Raw genomic sequence first — 24104 nt, 5'->3', positions numbered from 1 at the left:
TACCCTCTTGATATGTGAAATCAGTATTCCAGGAGGTGGCAGGAGAACGCTTTGCATCATTCTCAAATAAATGCACTCTTCGGCCACTTTATTAGGTACAAATGTTTCCACATCTTGGTAACACAAATTGCTAATCAGCCAATCACATGGCAGCAACTGTCAAGGTCCTACCTTTTCCCTGAGGTTATGTTACTCCATGTGCTGGCGTCCATCTTGGATTTCTGCTGTGCATGGTGGGAATCCTTTTATGCCTTCAGGTCTCTGAGGTCCATCCCCCAGAGGGGTGTGGCTGATGACATATAAGCCTGTGGTCCGCACATGCTCTTTGCACTTGTGTCTTGTGTCTTTGTGTCGCTATTACTCTGTTCTGACTCTTGTGGCTCTCCTGGTATCTGATTCGGCTTGTTACTCGACTATTCTTTGTATTCTCCTTTGATCTGACCCTCTGTTGCTGAACCCAGCTCGTGACCTGTGATTCTCGTCTGCTGTCCTGTACTGTTTTGTCCTGTTGTTGTTGACCCGGCCTGTCTGACTACTCTTTTGTCTCTTCCACCAGCTACACGCCATTGGCGGCGGCCATTACCGCAGCTGGGGTGTCTCGGGGGCCGCGACCTGGTTCCTGGCTGCGTCAAGTCCATCCCCACCATCAGGGGCCCTGGTGAAGGGCAGCCTGGGACTTAGACTCCGCGCCCTGAGGGACTTCGGTCTGTGGGTGGTGGTTGTCGTCAGCCAGTGCGTTACATTGTTAGGCCTGCCTGTCCGTTCCTCGGCCCCTGCCCTTACAGCAACTCAATGCATTTAGGCATCTAGACATGATGAAGATGACTTGCTAAAGTTCAAACAGAGCATGAGAATGGGGAAGAAAGCTGATTTAAGTGACTTTGAACGTGGCATCGTTGTTGGTGCCAGACGTGCTGGTCTGAGTATTTCAAAAACTACTGATATACTGGGATTCTCACACACCACTATCTATAGGGTTTAGAGAGAATGGTCCGAAAAAGAAAAATATCCAGTGAGTGGCAGTTGTATGGACAAAAATGGCTTGTTGATGTCAGAGGAGAATGGGCAGACTGGTTTCTGCGACATTCAGATGCAAGGGTCAGAATTTGGCATAAAAAACATGACGCCATGGATCCAAACTGCCTTGTACCTAATAAAGTGGCCGGTGAGTGTAAATATCCACACACTATCTATATGTCAATGCAGCTTTATAGTAGTGCCAACAACACTGTAACATAAAACACAAAACCCCAAGTACAAAAACTGATTAAATCGCAGTGTGCAATAAATCCACCTAGAAAAACATTTTTCCACAGTATTACTTGTTGTGCTACTATCTCACACCATGCTGTTAAAGGAATGCATCACTTGTGTCAAAATAAGATTTGTTCATGAAACACAGGGGTTGATTTACTAAAGACAAATAGACTGTTCACTTTGTAAGGGAAGTTGAAGTTTGCAAGGGAAACATGCCCAGAGATTAGTGAATGAGCTGTGGTGCTGCTGACTTCCATCATCCAATTATGTCCAAGCAAAAATGCAGTTTTTTCCTTGCATGTGATTGAGTATTCTTTGCACATTGTCATTTCACAGCATTCACTAAGCTCTGAGGAAAATGAGGATGGCATAGACTGCTATTCTTGCAAAATGCATACGCTTATTTGCCTTTAATTTCAATCTTCTTGTGTCCATAATAAAATCTCTATGAAGAATATATACTTTTCTCTTCTGCAGCATACGTTTTCCCACACCTTCAGTACAAACTTGAAATCAAACCAATGTACCCAGCACCTCAGGTTATATTCAACTACGCCAGAAAAATATGATCTTACTGCAAATTTAGGCCACAATCCTTTTTTCAGTAATCCTCCCTTTAATCTCACCACTTCTTCATCCAAGCATCTTGATAATCTCAAAAATGTAAAAACATATATAAAGCTCCACATAGTGTTATATTCTTAAAAATCTTATTTAAACAAATATGCTTCATATTGCAGTCGCCTAATACAGTGCTGTAACCCGCATCAGTTAAATCTGCATTAGTATGTACTGTAGACCCATAGCCGCTGAGCTCATCAGCTAAAGTGCTGCCTTTAGTGTCTCTTACCTGCCTGGCTTGGATCGGTCTCTGGCACTTCTCACAGCCAGCATTGAGTCCATACTCAAAGCACATCATCCTTGGTGGCTGCACTTCTGTTGATGCGCTCAGCAGCTTTAGGTGATATACTAATGCAGATTAAAGTATGAGTCCTGCCTAACACTAACTATGTTTAAAAATGTCCCCTCTTCCCCCCTGCTACCTATGCTGCATAATCTGTGTAAAAAAAGTGTATACTTACCTATATCAACCAACTTCAGTCACGTGATCCTGCAGATGCAGTTCCCCTGTGTCAGTCAGCAGCTGCTGCAGGGAAGAGGAAGTAGCACCGACAATGGCTGGGATATGGGAGCCAAGGGGTGATGCAGTCGCTGCTGACTGACATGGGGAACCACATTAACAGATTAGAGCAGGTTGAAAGTAGTAAGTGTTTTTGACATTTTTTTTTTTTTACACAGGTTAGGTAGCAGGAGTGGGGGAGGGGACACTTTTAGGCATAGGCATGAGTTCTACTTTAACCAGTGCAGGCCACAGTGTCATATTTTGTGAGTGTAATTTGAAGCATATTTGTTATACATTTGTTTAACAGCACGCTGTGAGATTAGTATCACTTTTGGTAAGACTGTTGAAAAGTGTTTGGTGAATTTATTGCAGACGGTGGTTTAATCAGTTTTTTCTTTTTCGGAAAATATGTAGGGGGAGGATTGATTGATCATCAGGGGTACCACATCTCTTACTGTTTCAACAAACACATACTCCAATCATTGTGACTTTTTATGGACCCAGACAAAGATAATACATACTGTATTTCTATGTATAAAATATCTATATCTATTTTATATATAGTAAAAATTATAAACTTTTAAAAAATGGCTTTGTATGACAGACACATCAATAAAATAAAGGTTTATTTGCTACAGCCTTCATATATACCTGGAAGCCAGCTTCTGCATTAATAAGGCATTCAGTACATTTTATACATGTTACGAATAGTCACTGTCATTCTTCTTCCCATATGGGTATAGACACATGTCGCAAAGTACAGAAGAGGCGGCACAACTTTTGACATGTTTCGTGCTTAGCTTTTTCTGAAATGAGTATTGTTCACTTAGAATAGTGTGTGTGTGTATGTTGGTTGGTTATTCACTCATATATTACATGATTTAGTGTTATCAGTAGTATATGTGTGTCTTTAGGTATGTATATGTGCAAGAATGATTGAGATATATTCATACACAGTGCTCAGCATAAATGAGTACACCCCAACAGATTTGTCAGAAAACCTTTACTTTCAGAATCAACATTTTCTATGGAACACTATACTGCAAAATACTCCCACAAATGCGGGCCATTGATTGCAAACAAGATTTGTTCATTTGCACACACAAAAAAAGTATTTTTCCTAACAAATTAATTCAAGACAATGTTGTAAAAATGAATACACCCCAGTGAAAGTCTTAGGAGCATAGCTAAATTTTAGACAAAATCCTAATTAACAAGAATTCAACTACAGGTGAATCTAATTATTCATTAAACAGGTGTCCAGCAGACAGTTGCTTAGAAAAGGGCATTCCTTAACAAAGAAAATCCCTTCCCATGTCATGCTGTCAGCAATGGCACCACATGGAAGAGAAATGTCAAAGGCCTGAGAAAGAAAATAATTTCTTAACACAGGAAAGGTGAAGGCTATAAGATCAGCAAAGCTTTACTTATCAGTCAGAATACTGTAGCAAATGTGATACAAAAATGTAAAAATGTTTGAACTGCAACTATGTCACAGAGACGTCCAGGCCATCCACGAAAGTTAACACCTCGATAGGAGAAGGGTGAAAGAAAATCACCATTCCAGTTCACTGCAGTTAGCTAAAGAAATAGAAAGCCAGACTGGGGTGATTGTTTCCCGTGACACAATATGGCATACACTGCAGAGGAATGGCTTGCATGGGTGTCGCCCATGAAGCAATCCTCTCCTAAAGCCCATTCCTGCCTAGAATTTGTCAGGGCCCATGCTGAAAAAGACGACTACTGGGACTCTGTAGTAATGAGACCAAGATAAATGTGTTTGGAACTGATGGCTTCAAAACTGTGTGGCATCACACAGGAGTACAAAGAAAAATGCACGGTGCTTACAGTGAAGCATGGTGGTGGCAGTGTCCTTCTGTGGGGTGGCATGAGTGCTGCTGGTGTCAGGGAGCTGCATTTCATTGATGGTATCATGAATTCACAGGTGTACTGCTCTATATTGAAAGAGAAGATGCTATCATCACTCCATGCCCTTGGTCATCATTCTAACATGACAATGATCCAAAACACACATCTAAGGCCACAGTTGCATTTCTGAAGAAGAACAGGGTGAAAGTGATTCAGTGGCCAAGTATGTCTCCTGATCTGAACCCAATCGAACACCTATGGGGAATTCTGAAGAGACAAGTTGGGCATCACTCTCCATCCAGCATCCAGGCTCTAAAAGAGGTCGTTCTTGATGAATGAAAAAAGATAGATGTTGCAATATGTCTCCAACTTGTTCATTTCATGCCTAGGAGACTTGGTGCTGTCCTTACAAATCATGGAGGTCATACAAAATACTAGATGGAGTAGTTTTTGTTGTGGGGTGTATTCATTTTTGCATCAACTAATTTGAGTAAAATTAAGTTTTTATAATCTAGGTTATATTATTAACCTTACTTTCATGTAATGAGCTAAACAAATGTTCTACAAAACTCAAGTTTTGTCAAAATTTTGGAAATTGTTCTTGTGTTCATTGAGATATTGAATAAAATCTTACTTTTCTAAAGAGGTTTACTTATTTATGCTGAGCACCAGGGGTGGTCTGGCCATTTGGGCCCTCGGGCACTGCCCGAGGGCCCGGGGTCAATAGGGGGCCCCATGAGATGCCCCTGGTATCTTTATTTGGCTTTTTCATAGGCTTTTTTTGGCTGTGGGTGAGGACACAGGGGCCCCATGATGCCTTATTCCCCGGGGGCCCCATGAGTTGTCAGTTCACCCCTGCTGAGCACTGTATATACAATATATGGTACTAAAGTTTGTCACCATTTCACTGGTACACACAAATTTAAGGTTTGACATGTTGGGTATCTGTTTACTTAGTGCAACATGTCCCAGTGGTCTCAATTGTACCGGTAAAGTTGGACCATTTTTTTGGCTTATTGTAAAGCAACAAAGAAGTTAATCATCCAGTGGGGACACCTGTTCCTGTGACAACTCTCTAGAATGGAAATTCTTTGGAAATTTTTGGGTGATTTCATCTTATTTTCTGCTGCATTTGAAAAAAATTGTCACCAGTGAGACACAGGAAAAAACAACCTAATAGGTGGTTTGACTATTACCTTCTAATTTTAAAACAAGGAAAAAAGACCAAAAGAAAAAAAAAAGTTGGTCTTGTGTACACTTTAATATGGTGAGAAAGAGACTCGAATAAGGTGCTTTGGAACCATTCAACATTTTGCTTTCAGTTCACTTTTTGTTTATTATGTTATTCTTAAAACAATGTTACCTTTTTGTCACTGTGATTCTGCCTGTGTTTCAAAATTGCATGGCAATTGCAGCACAACATGCAGTGCGCGTTTGGGTGCCCTTTGCCAAAGGCACCCCAAATGGGATGCAGTTCTGCCGCAATTGTTGCACGACACAATCACATGGCAATCTCAGCAAACCGTGCCTTCACAAATCGTGTGAATCTTGTCACCCGAAAAAGGAGCAGATTATTTTCAGGCGAAATATACGCATAGGGAAGCCCCTTTAAGTGAATGGGCAGCCCTATGCGACATGAAGAATTGAAAATGTGAATGGGGCATATGCATTCTGCTAACAAAGTATGCCACAGCCTGTTGTTTGTGAAAAGACTAGAAGATCTTTGGAAAACCATTTACCTTTAGCCCTGGTTCATACTGCTGTGACTTCTCGTATAACTTCCTGCCATGTGCAACATAGAAGGTCGCATGACAAGTCAAAACATTCATTTCAGTACTGTCTTAATTGCTTCGACTCAAGTCACAGTGACAAAAAAAAAATTTCTCCATGCACTACTTTTCTGCTTCTTCCATGTGACATGAGTGCCATAGACTGAAATCACAAATGTCGCAAGGAAGTAATTTCTTTGTTTTATGTTTGTGACTTTGGCTGCAACTTCAAAGGGTTTTGTAAGTTCAATAATATGTGTCACACTCTGCATCGTTATGATTTGCCAAAGTAGCATGAAAGTAGCATTGAAGTCACATCAAGTCGCAAGGCAGAGTTGCACTGGAAGTTGCATGGGGGTCGCAGCAATGTAAACCAAGCCTAAGCCTGGGTTCACACTGATGCGGTATGGAATTTGCAGCGGTTTCTGTGCAAATTCAGCACCGCATCACAATCGCACCCTGTTCATGCAAACCGCTGTTGCTGTGTATGTTAAGTTAACAACACCCCGAAATCAGTCCTCAAAACGCGGTGCAGTATCCGATCGCATAGGTATGAATACCCTTGCGATCCAATTCTAGTGCGGACCAAAAAAAGGGTCCTGCACCTTTTTGGTGCGGATGCGGTGAGATTTGAGCCATACAAAATGTATGGCTCAAATCACACCGCACATAATTTGCATATGATTTGCACAGGAATGCGGTGTGGTTCCTATGTGATTCACATGCGATATGCTGTACTGCACACGTGTGAACCCAGGCTTAAACTGTCTAGCTGGTTAGAAATGGGCACACAGGTATTTTTCCTATATACTTTTATAAGTTGTTCAGGCTTATGCAAAAATGTAGTGCAAAGTCCACTGGCCATGTGCTAAATGTGGTGAGCCTATCAAATGTCATTGTTTTCCTATGACTACAGTGAACTTATATTTTGATGGTGTGGGTTACTGCATTTGGACACAGTGACTACACTTTGTATCTTACTAAATTAGCACCTTGTGTTTTTTTTTGCTTTGAATCCATTGTTCTGATGCACAGCAACAAAAGTTGAAAATAGTTAAACTGAATGGGTCCCACATTTTCTTTTCCTTTTAACTTTGTTACAGATGAGGAGAACCAGCTGGGTTGGTTCTGCCTTGAAGATGAGGGAAATCAGGTCAAAAAGGAAAAGCACCCCTTGCTTGTTAAGTATTTGCCAGTAATCATGTCAAAGCAACAAGAATTTAAGGTAGGTCATTTTTAGAACGCATACATTGGCATGTTTCAGGGTGTTGAAGAAAAACACATACACTGTATATGCTTCATGCATGGCTTTTTTATCTCATCTTTGAATTTTTTTTTATTTTCCTTTTATAAAAAAAACTCAATTGGAACTTAGTATTCAGAAGATGCAGATTTCAGGCTCCCATCTGGCCTTGTCAGTAAACGTGTAACGTATTAGCAGTGGTGTCTCACGGACTCAGATGTCAGTGCACATGCTTTACACGTCAGGCAACAACGTGTGATCTTATTTATAGTGCTCTCTTACCTTCCACATGATCGATGTCCCTGCAGGTTAAAGATATCTACTGTATATGATTTAAAGATATTTATAGACCCAGGTATGGACGTGATGTTCTATGACCCAATTAGCATTTCCCTGATTTATTTTCAGATTGAATGTGCTGTCTATAACCCTGAACATTATCTCAGTAGTGAAAATGATCCAGATACACTTTCCATGCATCATGGGTTTTTGTGGGTAAGTGAATCTTGTTAAGGTTTTTGATCTATTAGTACAAACAATTGTATATTATATACTAAACTGATTGTTTATTTTGATTTTCTAGTCCATCAATTTACAGATATATATAATTGTTAAAAATTATAAAAACACAAACGGCTAAATAAAGAACATAGTAATTCAGTCTGTCTATCCTAGATCATTGATTTGCCACAAAAAAAGCGGTTTAAAAAATAAGTGCATATCTTTCTACAAAAGATGATTCGATTGGTATGAATGGCTCCCTTGTGTGTGTGTGTGTGTGTGTGTGTAGGATGGGGGGAACATAGATCTTACAGAGTAGTATGATGGTAGGAAAAACCTTCTGAAATATCCCCTAGCTTCTTTTGAATTTATACTGTAAACAACGATTTGGAGCTGTCTGAAAAATCTTGTTCACTGTGCTGAGAGCATGCAGTGAGCACACTCTGAGCACAGAAGAGCATTTCTCCAGGGATGCATATGTGCAGCATCTCAGCATTCGGGTCCACCCACCCTGCTGCTCCATATGTGCCTATGCCAGTGGCAACTGGATAAATACTCCTTCCCCAAAAACACACTTAGGTTCATTCCCACCAGTGGACATGCATTATGGTGCACAATACACAGGTGCTGGTGTGCTTTGTGCATTAGTACTGCGGTGTGGTGTTATTTTTTTGTTTTTAAACTTTATATAAATTACACTCATTCAACACTATGTGCATCAGTACATTGTGGCCCATTTCTGAGCAGTGTTGGGATTAAATGTGTGCCCAAATCATTTTATTGCAATGCATACAAATGTAGTGCATATACAGCAATGCAGATTTGCATTACCACAAGACGAGGTGTAAAGCCAACCTCCAAATTTATAGTATTTGCTTATTTACAGTTTTGCATATGTTCACTACCACTGACTTGGAGCATGCATTTGCAGATCACGTGCTGCAGCTCCTTTTATGTTCCAAGTTAGTGACTTACCATGTAAATAGAGTTGTAAAATTTCCGAAAATTTTGAAGCCATGAAAAAAAATTAAAAATTCAACGTGGAGTAGTTTTACAAATTGAAAGTAAGGTGTCCTTTTATCATGCAGCGGTAAATGACCACTGCTCAGTTCTCCGGCATTCTCAGAGGAGAGAGTTATCCTCTGAATGCCTTTGTATGAAGCGGTGTAGATCACTTCTCCGAATGAAGGGAGAAGCGATTTACAAATTTTTAAATGCTGGAAAACGGCTGCTGTTACTATAATCTCACGAGATTACAGTAAGAGATCAGTCAAACACCGTGTACTAAGCAGCGGTAAATTATCGCTGCTTCATTTGTGGTTCCCCCTATACTCCACCTCTGGGCTGGAGAATCTGGAGGGAGAACACAGATCGCCAGTGAAGGGCTGACATCGCTCCTTCATATACTGGCCATCTGTGTGCTGAGATGATCAGTGGAGAACATGTTCTCTGCTGATCATCTCTGTTTCCTAAACCACTAATGATCGGAGATCAGCAAGGATCCTTAGGATCGCCGCTGATCTCTGTTTCATAAACGGAAATGCAGTGCTTGCTTGAAATAAAAGTACAGCTTATTCAGTAAATAACCTAAACATGATTTTTAAAATTTTATGGTGATCCAGAAGCAACAGAAAGTGTTTCTGGAATGAGAACTCTGGAGGGGGGAGTCAGTTGCACTTTCATTATGAACCTTATTTAATTCCATTAAGTATTTTAATGTCTTTAGGGCACCCCTGGCATACAAGGATCACTTTTACTGTGTTTTGTCATCCTTGTAACATTTAGAAAATATTATTTCCTCTCAGTATGTGTGAATATTTCAGCTTTGCTTTCAGCAACAATTGCACTGTGGAAATGTTTCCATACTCTAGATGCTGGTCTTACTATTTTACTGAGAGGAGGAAAAGTAAAACCAATTTACTGAGCATACTATAGGTACATTATGCTGTGATGGTGGAGAACATTAACAGGAATCATTTAAAGATTATAAAGATAAACTAATATGTCAGACAGATTTACCCTCTTTCCTGTGAATTAAGACCAAAGAGGAGGACAGAAATTATCATCTACAGGTATCCCAACAATCACCCAGCTGTAGTAGGTACAAGATGGAGCCCACAAGGAAACTAAACTGGAGCCTTTTCCCCTGCAGTTCCCACTAGGGGTAGAAAAGCATATTTCTCATGGCTGAGAACTGCATTAAGATGTACAGTGTTACTTGAATTGTATTCCAGGATCTGCTTGTTTTTATCTGAGAGAACGTGCAATAATTTAAGACTTTACGGAAAGTCTCAGGACTCTTTCATTAATGTCTTTGTTATATAGTTTGAATACTAGGTCATAGATGTTCTTTTTTTTTATCACTGTAAAAACAAATTCCACAATTTTTTTTCCATCTTTGGAAAAAAAACGGTTTCCCAATTTTTTCCGTTTATTTTCAAGGTCTTCCCATCTCTACATGCAATAAAGGAATATTATAGAAAACTATGTATTTTAAAATCAAGTGATCAGTGTCATCTTCTTTGTTTCTGTCCTGACAGATTACTCAGTAGCGTCATATAAGAACGTGTGGCACAATTTTATATTTCCTGCATATACATTTTCCAGCACTTTTACAACTTTGTTAGTAAATTACAGACAGGCCACTCACTATAGAACTAAAAGTAACAACTGTTCAAGAAACTTCTTTACTTCTTCTAGAGCTCATGCTGTGACATTGAATGTGGAAGATAACACCTGTGAAATAAAACTAGATAAACAAAGGAATTAAACCCTTTTCTGTTGATGTATGGTGATGTATCGAGCTGCGAAAATCACAAGGTGGCTCTTTGTTGTGTGTTTTGCTTAGATTGGCAGCTGCACTAATCAGATGGGTCAGATTGCTGTTGTTTCACTTCACAACCGTAGCCCGAAGGTGATAGAGTGTTTCAATGTAGAATCACGCATACTCTGCATGGTCTGTGTCCCTGAGGAAGAAAGGCACAAACAATTAAGTGATGTCCCAGATTCCGAATGTGGTTCTTCTTCGCGAGCACCAGATGTGCCCACGATTTGCCTGGGCATGGAAGAAGGAAGGTAAATGTTATTCATTCTGATATATCTGCTTTAAGTCACAATGTCTCTTAGATATTAGCTATGGAACTGTGAACTATTCGGCTGTAACCGTGTTTCTAAGATATTCCTACCAAAAGTAATAACTTCTTGAAATTACATTTTATGGCTCTTTCTAAAAACAGATTTTATGCTAATTCAAGAAAATTCAACAACTTTAAGTGCTTGGATTTAACTTCCTGGTTGCCTAGATACTTGTACTTATGTAATATATATGTGCATATTAATAATCTAAAACAGATGCTGTCGTAAAGTGAACCTGCAAGAATTGAAAGCTGTCAATGCTCAGCTCTTGATATTAATGCTATTTGTAGACCAGAGCACACCTCTTCAGCAGTATAAACGAGTGTAGCTCTATAATCTGATGAGTATTGATTTATGACCATTATTCATTTTAGTTGATGAACATAATATTTGGGAATATAGAAAGATGCCCTTGCTACATCAACTTAATGTTTGCCTTGCACTTTTTCTAGCATATGTGTCTACAAAAGTAGCCAAGGATCGAAAAAAGTTCGTCTGCAGCACTTTTTCACTCCAGAGAAATCTACAGTCATGAGTCTTGCCAGCGCATCTCACACTTTATATGCAGGTCTTGTAAATGGAAGTCTTGCAACCTACTCAAAGATGGAAGGTAAATTAACAATAATATGGCTAGCTTTAGGTTCACTCAGAACATATCATGTTGTTTCCAATGTATAAAAAAAAAAAAAGGTGTTGCAAAACAGCCCAATCGAATCATGCATCGGTTTCTCAACAAACTGCAGCCTATCTGGGCAGGTACAAATAATGTACAATAAGCAACAAGCTAAGACAATCATCAGTCATTAATAGCAAAATAGGGTCCCATTGGGACTTGAGACTGCGAGGTCAACAGCAAAAAGAGAAAACTTTTGTCGGACCATGTGCTGGAGACAGCCACAGCTTGTATGGTGTGTCGGGCTCACTTCAATTCTCTTCAGACAATGAGGGGGGGAGCCCCTTATGGCCTCGAGCTAACTATATCCAAAAAAAGGATAATGGGAGGACAAAAGGAGAGAAAAGTGTAGAAGGAGAGAAAGAAAAAGGGAAAAAGGGGGGGGGGCATAGAAGGGGAAGGATGAGAAGCAGAGTGTGGGATGTAGGGTTTGCATCCTCTGAGTTCCACACAGAACTGCAACATAGCGGCCAGCTACGCACTGAAAGATTGAGGCTGTGTTTGTAAGGAAATCCAGTCTCTGCTATGTGCTGAGTGGGGAGGAGGAGATCTGTTGAGTGCCCTGTGTGCAGTGTGGGGAGTGGCTGGACAAGGCCAGCTACAGTGGATATAAAAAGTCTACACACCCCTGTTAAAATTACAGGTATCTGTGATGTAAAAAAATTAGACAAAGATAAATCATTTCAGAACTTTTTCCACCTGAACAACAAACTGAAATATTTTAGGTGGAGGGAAGTAAAAATAAAAAACTAAAATAACATGGTTGCATAAGTGTGCACACCCTTACACTAATACTTTGTTGAAGCACCTTTTGATTTTATTCCAGCACTCAGTCTTTTTGGGTATGAGTCTTATCAGCATGGCACATCTTGACTTGGCAATATTTGCCCACTCCTGTGCACAGACATTTTCAGATCACCCCACAGATTTTCGATTGGATTCAGGTCTGTGCTCTGGCTGGGGCATTCCAAATCTTCTGGTGAAGTCATTCCTTTGTTGATTTGGATGTATGCTTTGGGTCGTTGCCATGCTGAAAGATGAAGTTCTTCTTCATGTTCAGCTTTCTAGCAGAAGCCTGAAGGTTTTGTGCCAATATTGACTGGTTTTTGGAACTGTTCATAATTCCCGCTACCTTGACTAAGGCCCCAGTTCTAGCGGAAGAAAAACAGTCCCAAAGGATAATGCTGCCACCACCATGCTTCACTGTGGGCATGATGTTCTTTTGGTGATATGCAGTGTTGTTTTTGCGCCAAAAATATCTTTTGGAATCATGGCCAAAAAGTTCAACCTTGTTTCATCAGACCATAACACATTTTCCAACACGCTTTTGGGAGACGTCAGATGCGTTTTTGCAAAATTTAGCCGGGCTTGGATGTTTTTCTTAGTTAGAAAAGGCTTCTGTCTTGCCACTCTACCCCATAGCCCAGACATATGAAGACTACGGGAGATTGTTGTCACATGTACCACACAGCCAGTACTTGCCAGATATTCCTGCAGCTCCTTTTATGTTTCTATAGGCCTCTTGGCAGCCTCCCAGACCAGTTTTCTTCTCAAATTTTCATCAATTTTGGAGGGACCTCCAGTTCTTGGTAATGTCACTGTTGCGCCATATTTTCTCCACTTGATGATGACTGTCTTCACTGTGTTCCATGGTATATCTAATGCCTTGGAAATTCTTGTGTACCATTCTCCTAACTGATACCTTTTAACAATGAGATACCCCTGATGCTTCGGAAGCTCTCTGCGGACCATGGCTTTTGCTGTAGGATGTGACTAAGAAAATGTCAAGAAAGACCTACTAGAACAGCTGAGCTTTATTTGGGGTTAATCAGAGGCACATTAAATGATGGCAGGTGTGTAATGACTTCTATTTAACATGATTTTGAATGTGATTGCTTAATTCTGAACACAGCTACATCCTCAATTATAATAGGGTGTGCACACTTATGTAATCACATTTTTAGTTTTTTATGTTTACTCCCACCAAAAAAAAAAAATTCAGTATTTTTCAGTTGAGTAGTACAGTTTATAGTTCACATTACCCCTCCTCCCAGTCCAAAATCCCCCTTCCCTGCACAAATCTTTGCCCCCCAAATCCCCCTTGCCAGCTAAAAATCCACCAAAATTCACCCCTACTAGCACAAATCTCCCCACCTAATAAAAAATCACCTCACATAACATCCTATTTCCCCTCAACCCCCCCCCCCCCCTCGTCCCCCCTCGCACAAACCCCTCCTCCTAGCACAGTCCTCTTTAAGTTACCTTTCCAAGGAGAATTGAAGGAGAGGAGAGAGCCTGGTGGAGGTATGAGCTGTGCTGTACTCTCCCCCTCCTGTCAGAACAATAATTAAGTTAATTACCTGCTTCCTCATCTCCTCCAAGGACTGCTAACCTCCTGGCAGCAGGAAATGTGGTGGATAATCAAATCGTGTACAGTCCGATCTGGAGAGATCTTGTGTCATCTGGTGTATAAAGGAGCGCTCCACTGACAGGAAGGGCAGAGTACAGCACAGCCCACACCTCCTCACGGCTCTCTCATCTCTGTCACTTCTCCTATCCGAACTTCACTATGCCAGGCTGCCCCCCCCCCCCTCCGTCCTACCATCCTAGCCCTGGGGGGCGGGGAAGGAGAGAGATCAGCAAGTAAGGCAAAATGTCCATGGGAGGGGCCAGGCTGAGGGTGCACAACTGAAATCTGGGAGGGACAGAGCCCACTCCAGCACCCCCTAGATCCGGACATGGTATATAATGTGGGAGTGTGTAATGTACAATATCATATATAAGGTACAGGAGTGTGTAATGTACAGTAAATAGTGCAGGAGTGTGTATTGTACAAAAAAGCCACATCACCCCCACAAGAGTGTCCTCTGTCCCCATTTACATCACCCCCCACTGTAGTGTCCTGTACCCCCCCAATGCAGTGTCCTCTGTCCCCTTTTCATCACCCCCCCCCCCCACACACACACATTGTAATGTCCTCTGACACCCTCCCCCCATATTGGTGTGCTATACCCTCAATGCTGTGTCCTTTTCCCCCCTCCCCCCACAGTAGTGTCCTGTACAAAGCAGTGCTCTTCCCCTCTTCACCCCACATCCCCCCAACTGTCGTATCCTCTGCCCCCTTCCCCCCCAGTAGTGTCTTGTACCCCCCCCAAACCAGTGTCCTCTGTCCCCCTCTTCACATCACCCCCGCACTGTGTAGTGTTCTCTACCCTGCCCCATAGCAGTGTTCTCTACCCCCCACAAAGTGTCCTCTGCCTCCCCATCCCCTGTCCTTTTCTCATCAAAATCCCTCCCACTGCAGTTTACTCTGGACCCCTGCCCACAGAGTCTCCTGTGTCCCCCCTCCCACAGAGTCTCCTGTGTCCCCCCTCCCACAGAGTCTCCTGTGTCCCCCCTCCCACAGAGTCTCCTGTGTCCCCCCTCCCACAGAGTCTCCTGTGTCCCCCCTCCCACAGAGTCTCCTGTGTCCCCCCTCCCACAGAGTCTCCTGTGTCCCCCCTCCCACAGAGTCTCCTGTGTCCCCCCTCCCACAGAATCTCCTGTGTCCCCCCTCCCACAGAGTCTCCTGTGTCCCCCCTCCCACAGAGTCTCCTGTGTCCCCCCTCCCACAGAGTCTCCTGTGTCCCCCCTCCCACAGAGTCTCCTGCGTCCCCCCTCCCACAGAGTCTCCTGGGTCCCCCCTCCCACAGTGTCTCCTGCGCCCCCCCTCCCACAGTGTCTCCTGTGCCCCCCCTCCCACAGTGTCTCCTGTGCCCCCCCCCCCACAGTGTCTCCTGTGCCCCCCCCCCACAGTGTCTCTCCTGTGTCCTCCCACAGAGTCTCCTGTGTCCCCCCTCCCACAGAGTCTCCTGTGTCCCCCCTCCCACAGAGTCTCCTGTGTAACCCCTCCCACAGAGTCTCCTGTGTAACCCCTCCCACAGAGTCTCCTGTGTAACCCCTCCCACAGAGTCTCCTGTGTCCCCCCTCCCACAGAGTCTCCTGTGTCCCCCCTCCCACAGAGTCTCCTGTGTCCCCCCTCCCACAGAGTCTCCTGTGTCCCCCCTCCCACAGAGTCTCCTGTGTCCCCCCTCCCACAGAGTCTCCTGTGTCCCCCCTCCCACAGAGTCTCCTGTGTCCCCCCTCCCACAGAGTCTCCTGTGTCCCCCCTCCCACAGAGTCTCCTGTGTCCCCCCTCCCACAGAGTCTCCTGTGTCCCCCCTCCCACAGAGTCTCCTGTGTCCCCCCTCCCACAGAGTCTCCTGTGTCCCCCCCCTCCCACAGTGTCTCCTGTGTCCCCCCCCTCCCACAGTGTCTCCTGTGTCCCCCCCTCCCACAGTGTCTCCTGTGTCCCCCCCTCCCACAGTGTCTCCTGTGTCCCCCCCCCCCCTCCCACAGTGTCTCCTGTGTCCCCCCCTCCCACAGTGTCTCCTGTGTCCCCCCCCTCCCACAGTGTCTCCTGTGTCCCCCTCCTCCCACAGTGTCTCCTGTGTCGTCCCCCCCCTCCCACAGTGTCTCCTGTGTCCCCCCACCTCCCACAATGTCTCTCCTGTGTCCCCCCTCCCAGAGAGTCTCCTAAGCCTCCTCCACAGTGTCTTCTGTGTCCCCTTCATGACACACACACACACACACTCACACACACACACACACTCACACACACACACTCACACACACTCACACACACACACACACACACACACACTCTCACACACACACACACACACACACACACACACACACACACACACACACACTCACACACACACACACACACACACACTCACACACACACTCTCACTCTCACTCTCACACTCTCACACACTCACAAACTCTCTGCCTACCTGTCGGCATGTGTGGAGCTGAATGGAGATCAGAAGACTACACAGTGCTGGGTGGAGGGTGGGAGCAGGAACTGCCAAGCTGGTGACTGGTTGCTAGGATAGCCTAGCAAGCAATCACGGAGCAGCTTCTGCCCCTGACCCCACCCTCCATCCAGCACTATGCTGCCTCCTGCTCTCTGGAATGTGTACTGTACAATATAGTATATATAGTGCTGGAGTGTTCAATGTGTACCTCCCAACTGTGAAATTTGTGTATGAGGGTCACTTGAGGGAGGTAGAGATCTGCGGCTCTGTGCTGGGGGGCAGATAGGGGCATTTGGAACCCCAAAGACCCCCAAAGAGATGCAGAGTGGGTGTCCCGTTTAACTACTCTAGCGTGCCCCTGTCAGGCCAGTTACTGGAGCTCAGTGCCAGAACCTTCTCCAGCACTGGGCTCTGGGACCCAGATTCAGTGGGACGTGGGGATTTAAATCACATCTTGGGACGGTTCCAGAGAATCCAGAACAGTTGGGAGGTATGGTAATGTACAATATAGTGGAGGAGTCTTTCGTATACCTTATAGTGTATATAATGCAGGAATCTGCTAAGATGTCCATAGACTGTTCATTTTTTCTTGTTCAGCCAGTAGCTTCCTCCATCCACAAATTAGGTGGATGAAGGAATCCACAGACTGATTCCTTTGCACAGATGTTTATCAAATCACTGTTTTCAATTAAAATACACTAAAATCACTATTTGCACACATAAACACAACAAAATGTAAAAAAAATCCTGTTAAGTTCCTACTAAGGCCTCATTCACAAGGGGTGTACTGAAGTTTAAGTGTGTTTAAATGCACAGAGATGCACAGGTCTTCCGTGCATCCCTGTGCAGGCGGTCCCGTTCATGTGAAATGGGACGCAGCAGTTGCACGTACACAGTTGCTGCCCCCAACCTAACATTGTAGGTGTATACACTGTAGTATGCCCCATGTGAACCAGGCTTTAGTATGTTGTATTATTATTATTATTATTTATTTTGTAATGTTGTCTTTAATATTTGTTTACTTTAATTTTTTATTTTTTTTTTAATGGAGGGGTTGGGTTGATGAAACATCAGGAGTATAGACAGAATCCTGATGTCCCTTGTTTTTGAGATCCCCCTCCAAGGTCATCTGTGCCCCAGTATAATCTACACAGGAAAGTCTGTCCCCCAGTATAATCCTCCCCTCTCCCCCAGGTCAATCTGTCCTCCAATATAATCTGCCCCCAGGTCAGTCTGTGCTCCAGTACATTCCACCTAGGTCAATCTATCCCCCAGTATAATCCCCCCTTACCTCCCCCCCCCTGCCAGGTCAATCTGTCATCCCCCAGGTCAGTGTTCCCCAGTATAATCCCCCCCAACCCAGATCAATCTGTCACCCAGTATGATCCCTCCTCACAGCAGCAGTCTGCTCCACTGGTGAAACAACGGGGTCACAGAATTTGCAATTGGGACCTGGCCCCTGCTAAAGGGAGCCCTGGGGACTCCCTGTCAATTCCTGTTCTTTGAGGCAGAAGCAGATTCTTCCCATGTATCACAATGTGCTGTTTTCCTTCTACTTTGCTGAAAGAGCTAACATCTACCCCTTAGTCATCCTGTCAAGAAGCCTTGAAATATATTATCTCCCTCTGCACAGCCCCCTTCTCACATGCCCTGTGATCTCTTATCTAGAACTGGACACAAGATGAAAAGAGAACAGGATGGAGTTGCAGATGTTTGGAGGCTGAGAGCCTGTCTTCCTGTGTCAGTCCAGTCAGTGCTCAGTGTAGTGTAGACCAGGAACAGCCCTCGGCAGGCTCTGTAGTCCAAACTCTGTGCAGACAGGTAAAATGTGTTAATGTGGCGAATGTTCACCAGACAGCAGTATTAACTTTCACATGATGGATACTACAGTCTTGCTTGCAAAGTGCTCTGGGAATGATTAGGACACTGACTGCCTGTATTATTTGAACATGTGTAATGGAAATGTCCTTCAGGGTGCAGTAAGCCAAACTTTTATTTATTTTTATTGCATACATACAAAAGAGAGAACACATAAAAAAAAAACAGGGCTGATTCACACCAGACTTGCAAAGGAATTGCACGGGAATGTGCTGTGCCTTCCTGTGCAATTCATACTGCATGCAAAACACTCTCCATTTGTGGTCTGCAGTGGGTGTCAGTAAAAAGTGAATGATACTCCAAACACAGGTCGCAAGCGCAATTTGTTTACCCACACCAGATTGCATGATACTTTTGTTGCAGTGTATTTAAAAAGTAGTGCATGCATGGCGTGGTGCGATTTCTGACCATTGAAAATGAATGGGATGTGATTGTACTGCATGGGAATTGCACAGGAACTGCAGAGTGTCACTGTACATATCACATGCAGTCTGGTATGAACAGACACTGAACTAATGGAATGAGATTAAATGAAGATGAAAAAAAAGAGAGAGAGAGAGAGCGAGAAGTGGAAAGCGAGAGAAATGGAAAGAGAAAAAGAGAGATAGCAGTAACATTTGAGAATTTAAGATATAGAGACATCAAGAGAGAAAAAGTAGAGAGCAAGATGGAAAGAGAGAGAGAGCAAAAGAGAGAGAGGAGGGAAGAGAATAGGAGAAGAGAAGAGAGAGATTTAATGATTTCATTTGGTTGATGGAAATAAAAGGTTGTAATATATTCTTGCAAGTGTTTTTGCATTCTACATTGGGGTCTGCTTACAAATATTCAGAATAATTGGAGAAGTATATCTGAATGTGGACAGCTTCTCCAAAATCTTTTGAATTACCCTCTCAATATTTAAATAAAGATCTGAAATAACTTTGAGTAGTGGAAGCAGTGGGTGGTAGTGGGGGGGCCCCAGGTCAACTTTTGCATCGGGGCCCACAAGCTTCAAGTTATGCCTCTGACTGACCTGGAGAAATTATACTGGGAGCAGGCCAGACTGCCCTAGAAGGATTGTACTAGGGATCAGACTGATCCCCAGTACAATCCAAACAATAGGCCCTGCAATAGTTATGCAAATTAAATTTCTGTTTTCACTAAAAATACATTAAAATCATGGAACACCTGTGCATTCCCATTTGAAATAGGCCTTACTATGTTTTTTTCATTTCTTTTTTGCCTCAGTTGCATGCCTCCGATGGATGAATTGAAGTCTCTGTACAAAGGCTTCCTCTTCATTCACAAACTGAAGCATAGTAAACAGAGGATTGGTGAGGGTGGCCCAGTACTGGGAGGGGGGGGGGGGGGCAACTAAGAGCAGCAGTGGGCATCCATTTGTGGAGTTAAATCCTCTTGTGGCTGCTCTGAAGCACCTGAGGCCAGTGGAAGGGGAGAGGAGGAGAAGATGGAATCTGCAAGGGAACCACAGGGTATTGGTGCTGTGGGGGGTGAGGGTCACTTTGAAGACACAGTGGGCCCCATCGCCCTCAGGTTCCTTGTGCACCACACACATAGATGATACGCCAATGATCTCAGGACAACTATCACAAAAATATGTTTTAACAAGTATATGTTTTAAAGTGATTTCAGTATGGTCGTGAGAGCTTCCAAGATAGCCAAGAGAGGTCTAAAAAGCTTCAGGCAGATTGAACTTTACTGGAGACTAAACTATAATCATCACAGTACAGATTACATTTAAACATTCATTTTAGGGTTCATTTCAGTCATATATCCTACTGTGCATAGTTTATTTAGTTTGAGTCATTTCTGTTTTCAAAATTACATGTCTTTTTCTCTTGTAAAAGTCATGTCCATTTCAGATTATCCTACCTGTATGATGACTGTAGTTGCAATTTGTAATGTTAAAGTATCATGCCTGCGCATTGCCCTCCCAATTATGCCTTTCAGTGCTCTGGCAGAAAGCTGTTTTTTTTTCTGAGCAATGACCTATTTTCTAGGTTGTATGTGTCTGGCTGGAGGGCATAGAAAGCAGATTACTAGGAAGTATTACACTCTTTGTGGAGGGCAGTGCTAAAATAACATCTGTTTGGGTATAAAGCTTCACTGTTACACATTTTATCCAAGGAATAGTGCAAAGCTAGTGTTTAAACAAAACAAAAGAGTAGACATAATATCAATGCAAATGGCTACTAGTGTCATGGTGGTCCTTATAGGATATCCCTTTATCTCTAATATAATACATCTTTTCTCTAAAATTGAATATTATATTACAAAGTGAAATAAATTGCATGTAAATAGTATCACAGTTATTTTATTAGGCTTCTTTTTTGTATGTTAGATGCTAGCTATGGGGTATTTAACACACCTATCCGTTAGATGGCATAATTCATATGACATCTGTAACAATGTCACAGGTCCTATTGGAATTGGCCTGGGTCAACTTTCACAAATGGTTTAAAGCAAAATGAAACCATATTCTAGATTGTTCCGGTATCCACCCTGGTCAGCTTGAAATGGGCCCAATACCCTACGACTTTACAAAACATTAGCACAACCTCAGCTCACTTTTCATAAGTGTTTTGCTCATAGGGCTCTTTCACACAGGTGGCTGAGCTGCAGTCTCCCCCCTCTTCCCCCCAGCAGGGCTGAACACATGCCATGGCTGCGATGCTTTGCTTCATGACAGTGGCATTTTTAACTCTGACTCACGCAGTGTGGCTCCCCACTGATCTCAATGGGCAAGTTTGACAAACGCTTGGCTTGCGGTTTGGTCCTGCAATGTAAAATTGCTGTTCTGCAAATGAAAAAAACAAAAAAAACAAAAACTGGTGTCAAGAGGCAGCAGTAGCGCCTCCTGAACATTTGTCACCCGCAGCTATACCATCCTCAGAAAAGCGATCTACTGTGGATTGCTATTCAGAGTATGGTATGCTAACCTCCTGTTTGAAAATAACCTTTTACAGGATATTATGCCCAGGCATGAAGTTACTTTCTACTCTGGCACATTTTTTTTTTTTTTTATAAAAAAAAAATCCATGGAAGAGCAATTGTAATTCCTGGAAAGCCTGATGAAAAGCTATGTAGATAGCTCATCAGATTTGATGTTTCAGATACAACAATACAACAATACAATAAAATGACTGCACCTTGCATGCCATTACTCTTCTTTAGAATATATTACAGTAGGATATAATATATACCTCAGTTCACAGAAGGTAGTGACATAGTCTTGCATAGCTCTGTCAATGTTCCCATCGCACACTTTTCTGGAAAAGCTTGGAAGTAGCGAGTGCTGCAGCAACAGCCAGCTGGGGACTGCAAATGTCACAGATAAATGTACATATTTGCCAGCATAACATGCATCTTCAGATAGCGTCCAAAGGTTTTTATTGAAGAAAGATCACATCACTGAGTAGGAAGGCACCCTTTTGGAGCCATGCAGGACCCCTTTGTCACATGCCTGTACTTTACTGTATATCTGACAGGTGCACTTGAAATTGCCATTTTATTAAGTCAGCCTAGAAGCTTTATTTTGAAATACATGTGTAAGTACTTTGACCTGTCAAACGATGAGTTCAGGCTCCACTCCGCTCACAAACAAAGATATAGACCTTTGTGGACTATTGCAGTTTTATCTGGACAATATTCAGTTCCTGCAGCATATGAACCTTTGTCTAAGCTAATGTTAAAGAATTATTCTTTTCAGAGTGATGGAATTTTTCTAGTAAGTGAAAAAGAGAGTTAAGGAGGCATTGGAAACAATGATCTGTAGGCTAACCACTGTATTTATAGCTACATGCATTTATTCAATGCTACATTCAGAACCCAACCCAGGCCTTATATACCATATTCATAGAAGATACAGTAGAATCCAGCTATTTTGACAGATCTGAGTCAACAGTCAGAAATTGAACTGCCTCTGGGAGCCATCAAATAAAATTTATGCTCTAGAGTTCATGCAGGAATACGCCTTTGCACAGCATATGCACACGGCATAAAAAAGATTATATGGTAAAATTATAGATTCATCCTTTTCAGGTATCTACAGGTACTAATACAGGTAATAATACAGTATGTGTAGGTTATCTGATTAAACCCTACTAGAAGATGTCAATTGTATATAATTATTTGTAGATTGCTTTAAAGTGATTGTAAACCAGGGGTGTCAACATTTTGACTTTCCTGGGCCACACTAGAATAGGGGGAGTTGTCTTTGGCCACATAAAATTTAATAAGAATAGCTGATGAGCAGAAAAAGATGGGCAGAGCACACGTTAATGATTGCTGATACAGATAATATTCCTTATCTGAGTAATAAACCTCATTTTTTTGTTATATTTTTATTATAAAAGTAAAAGAGGGCAACATAAAAATAGTGCGATATTTGATGCTGTTTTAAACTAACGCATCAATATCTGGTTTGATGGATGTGGTAGCAATTTCCAATGAATTCTCAAGATGCTCATCAGTTATTTTGATTCCAATTTGCCCTTCATGTGTCTCATTCTTGAAATTATTAGGATGCTGCCAAAACTCATGATATGAATAAGGCATGATTGTGATTTTATCTTCCCTTGGGATGATAAAACTTATAAAAGTCCAGTAAAGAGACACTGTAAAATTTTTCCTTGACTGCCTGTGTTTGCTAAGTGTAAATGCATTTTAAATGTCTCCCCCCTTCCCAAAAATCAACATTTTAAAGTTTACAATTTTGTGTTCGGCCACATTCATAGCTGTCTTGGGCTGCTGGATGGACACTCCTGTTGTAAACTCTATTTTCTTTAAATAACAAACAGACTTATACTTACCTGCTGTGTGCAATTTAATTGCACAGAGTGTTCCCGGACCTCCTCTTCTTGAGTACCCCACTGGAGATCCTTGCTCCTCCTCTTCTTGGTGTGCCACCACTGGAAGCCACTTCTTATTGTTGCACACTTGCAAGCTTGATCCCAAGCTGCACTGTGTGTGTCTATGGACAAAGACAAAATGGCAGAGCCCCAACTTCCTGCCCCCCAGGAGCCAATGGCTCCTCAGCAAAGCCTGTGAGAGTGAGGGGAGCTGCTACTGATGAGCACAGTGTCAGATCAAATGAGGACTCAGGTAAGTATACACCGGGTGAGGGGGCAATACTGTTACCTATACATTTTTAAGTTAAATAATGTTTAGGCTTTAGAACCATTTTAAGCATGAAAAAAATGCTCATAACTAACAGATCTAAATGTCCTTGTTGTAAAAGAAAAGTGAATATTTGTTTTACAATATTTACTATAGTTCCCTTCAAAGGGATAAAGTTGTCTGCAAAGAAGATAAATGCCTTGCCCTCAGGATCAATAGCACTTATAATTGTTTGCTCTGGCAATACTATTAATAGAGCAAACAATTTAAGCCACTGTAATGTCCCTTCATAACTGTAAATGGGTTACTACAGGTAAAAATAACTTTTCATTGGTTTTATTATTTTATAACTGTACTCACATGACAAATATGTTTTTTTATCACTGGTTTAAAACATAATTAAAATAAAGCGGTTTTGGCACATTCAGGTGAAGTGACAAAACACCAACCATGATAGCATTTAATAAAACAAGTCTCAAAATGTCTTGATACAGTATATATGCACAAAAACAGACTAGTGGTGAATTGCAATTCTAATATACTTTCAAAGTAGTATACTATTAATTTAAACATATATTAATGATATATATGTACTGCAGTTCACAGTTTTAGCATCAGAGTTTGAGATTTTCTTTAATATACAATGTTCCTAATTAGCAGTAGGGGTTGTATGCCATTTATTGCATGGCACCAT

The 24104-nt window shown here is 42.3% G+C and overlaps 1 protein-coding gene across 4 annotated transcripts in view; it reads left to right on the top strand.

Annotated features, from left to right (window-relative positions):
• The window catches only part of ARHGEF10 (Rho guanine nucleotide exchange factor 10), a 199537-nt gene that overhangs the window by 142444 nt on the left and 32989 nt on the right, over positions 1–24104 (top strand). For all 4 annotated transcript variants that reach the window (XM_089679527.1, XM_089679526.1, XM_089679524.1 and 1 more), the window contains 4 exons: positions 7122–7243; positions 7670–7756; positions 10611–10837; positions 11350–11507. In XM_089679527.1, the coding sequence (XP_089535653.1) occupies positions 7122–7243; positions 7670–7756; positions 10611–10837; positions 11350–11507 (594 nt within the window). The remainder of the gene's footprint in view (positions 1–7121; positions 7244–7669; positions 7757–10610; positions 10838–11349; positions 11508–24104) is intronic.

Source organism: Staurois parvus, unplaced genomic scaffold (genome assembly GCF_062004578.1).
Source record: "Staurois parvus isolate SC_StPar_1 unplaced genomic scaffold, SC_StPar_1.0 ptg000226l, whole genome shotgun sequence".
In the NCBI taxonomy this organism is placed as follows: domain Eukaryota; kingdom Metazoa; phylum Chordata; class Amphibia; order Anura; family Ranidae; genus Staurois; species Staurois parvus.
This window is presented reverse-complemented; position numbering and strand designations above follow the sequence as displayed.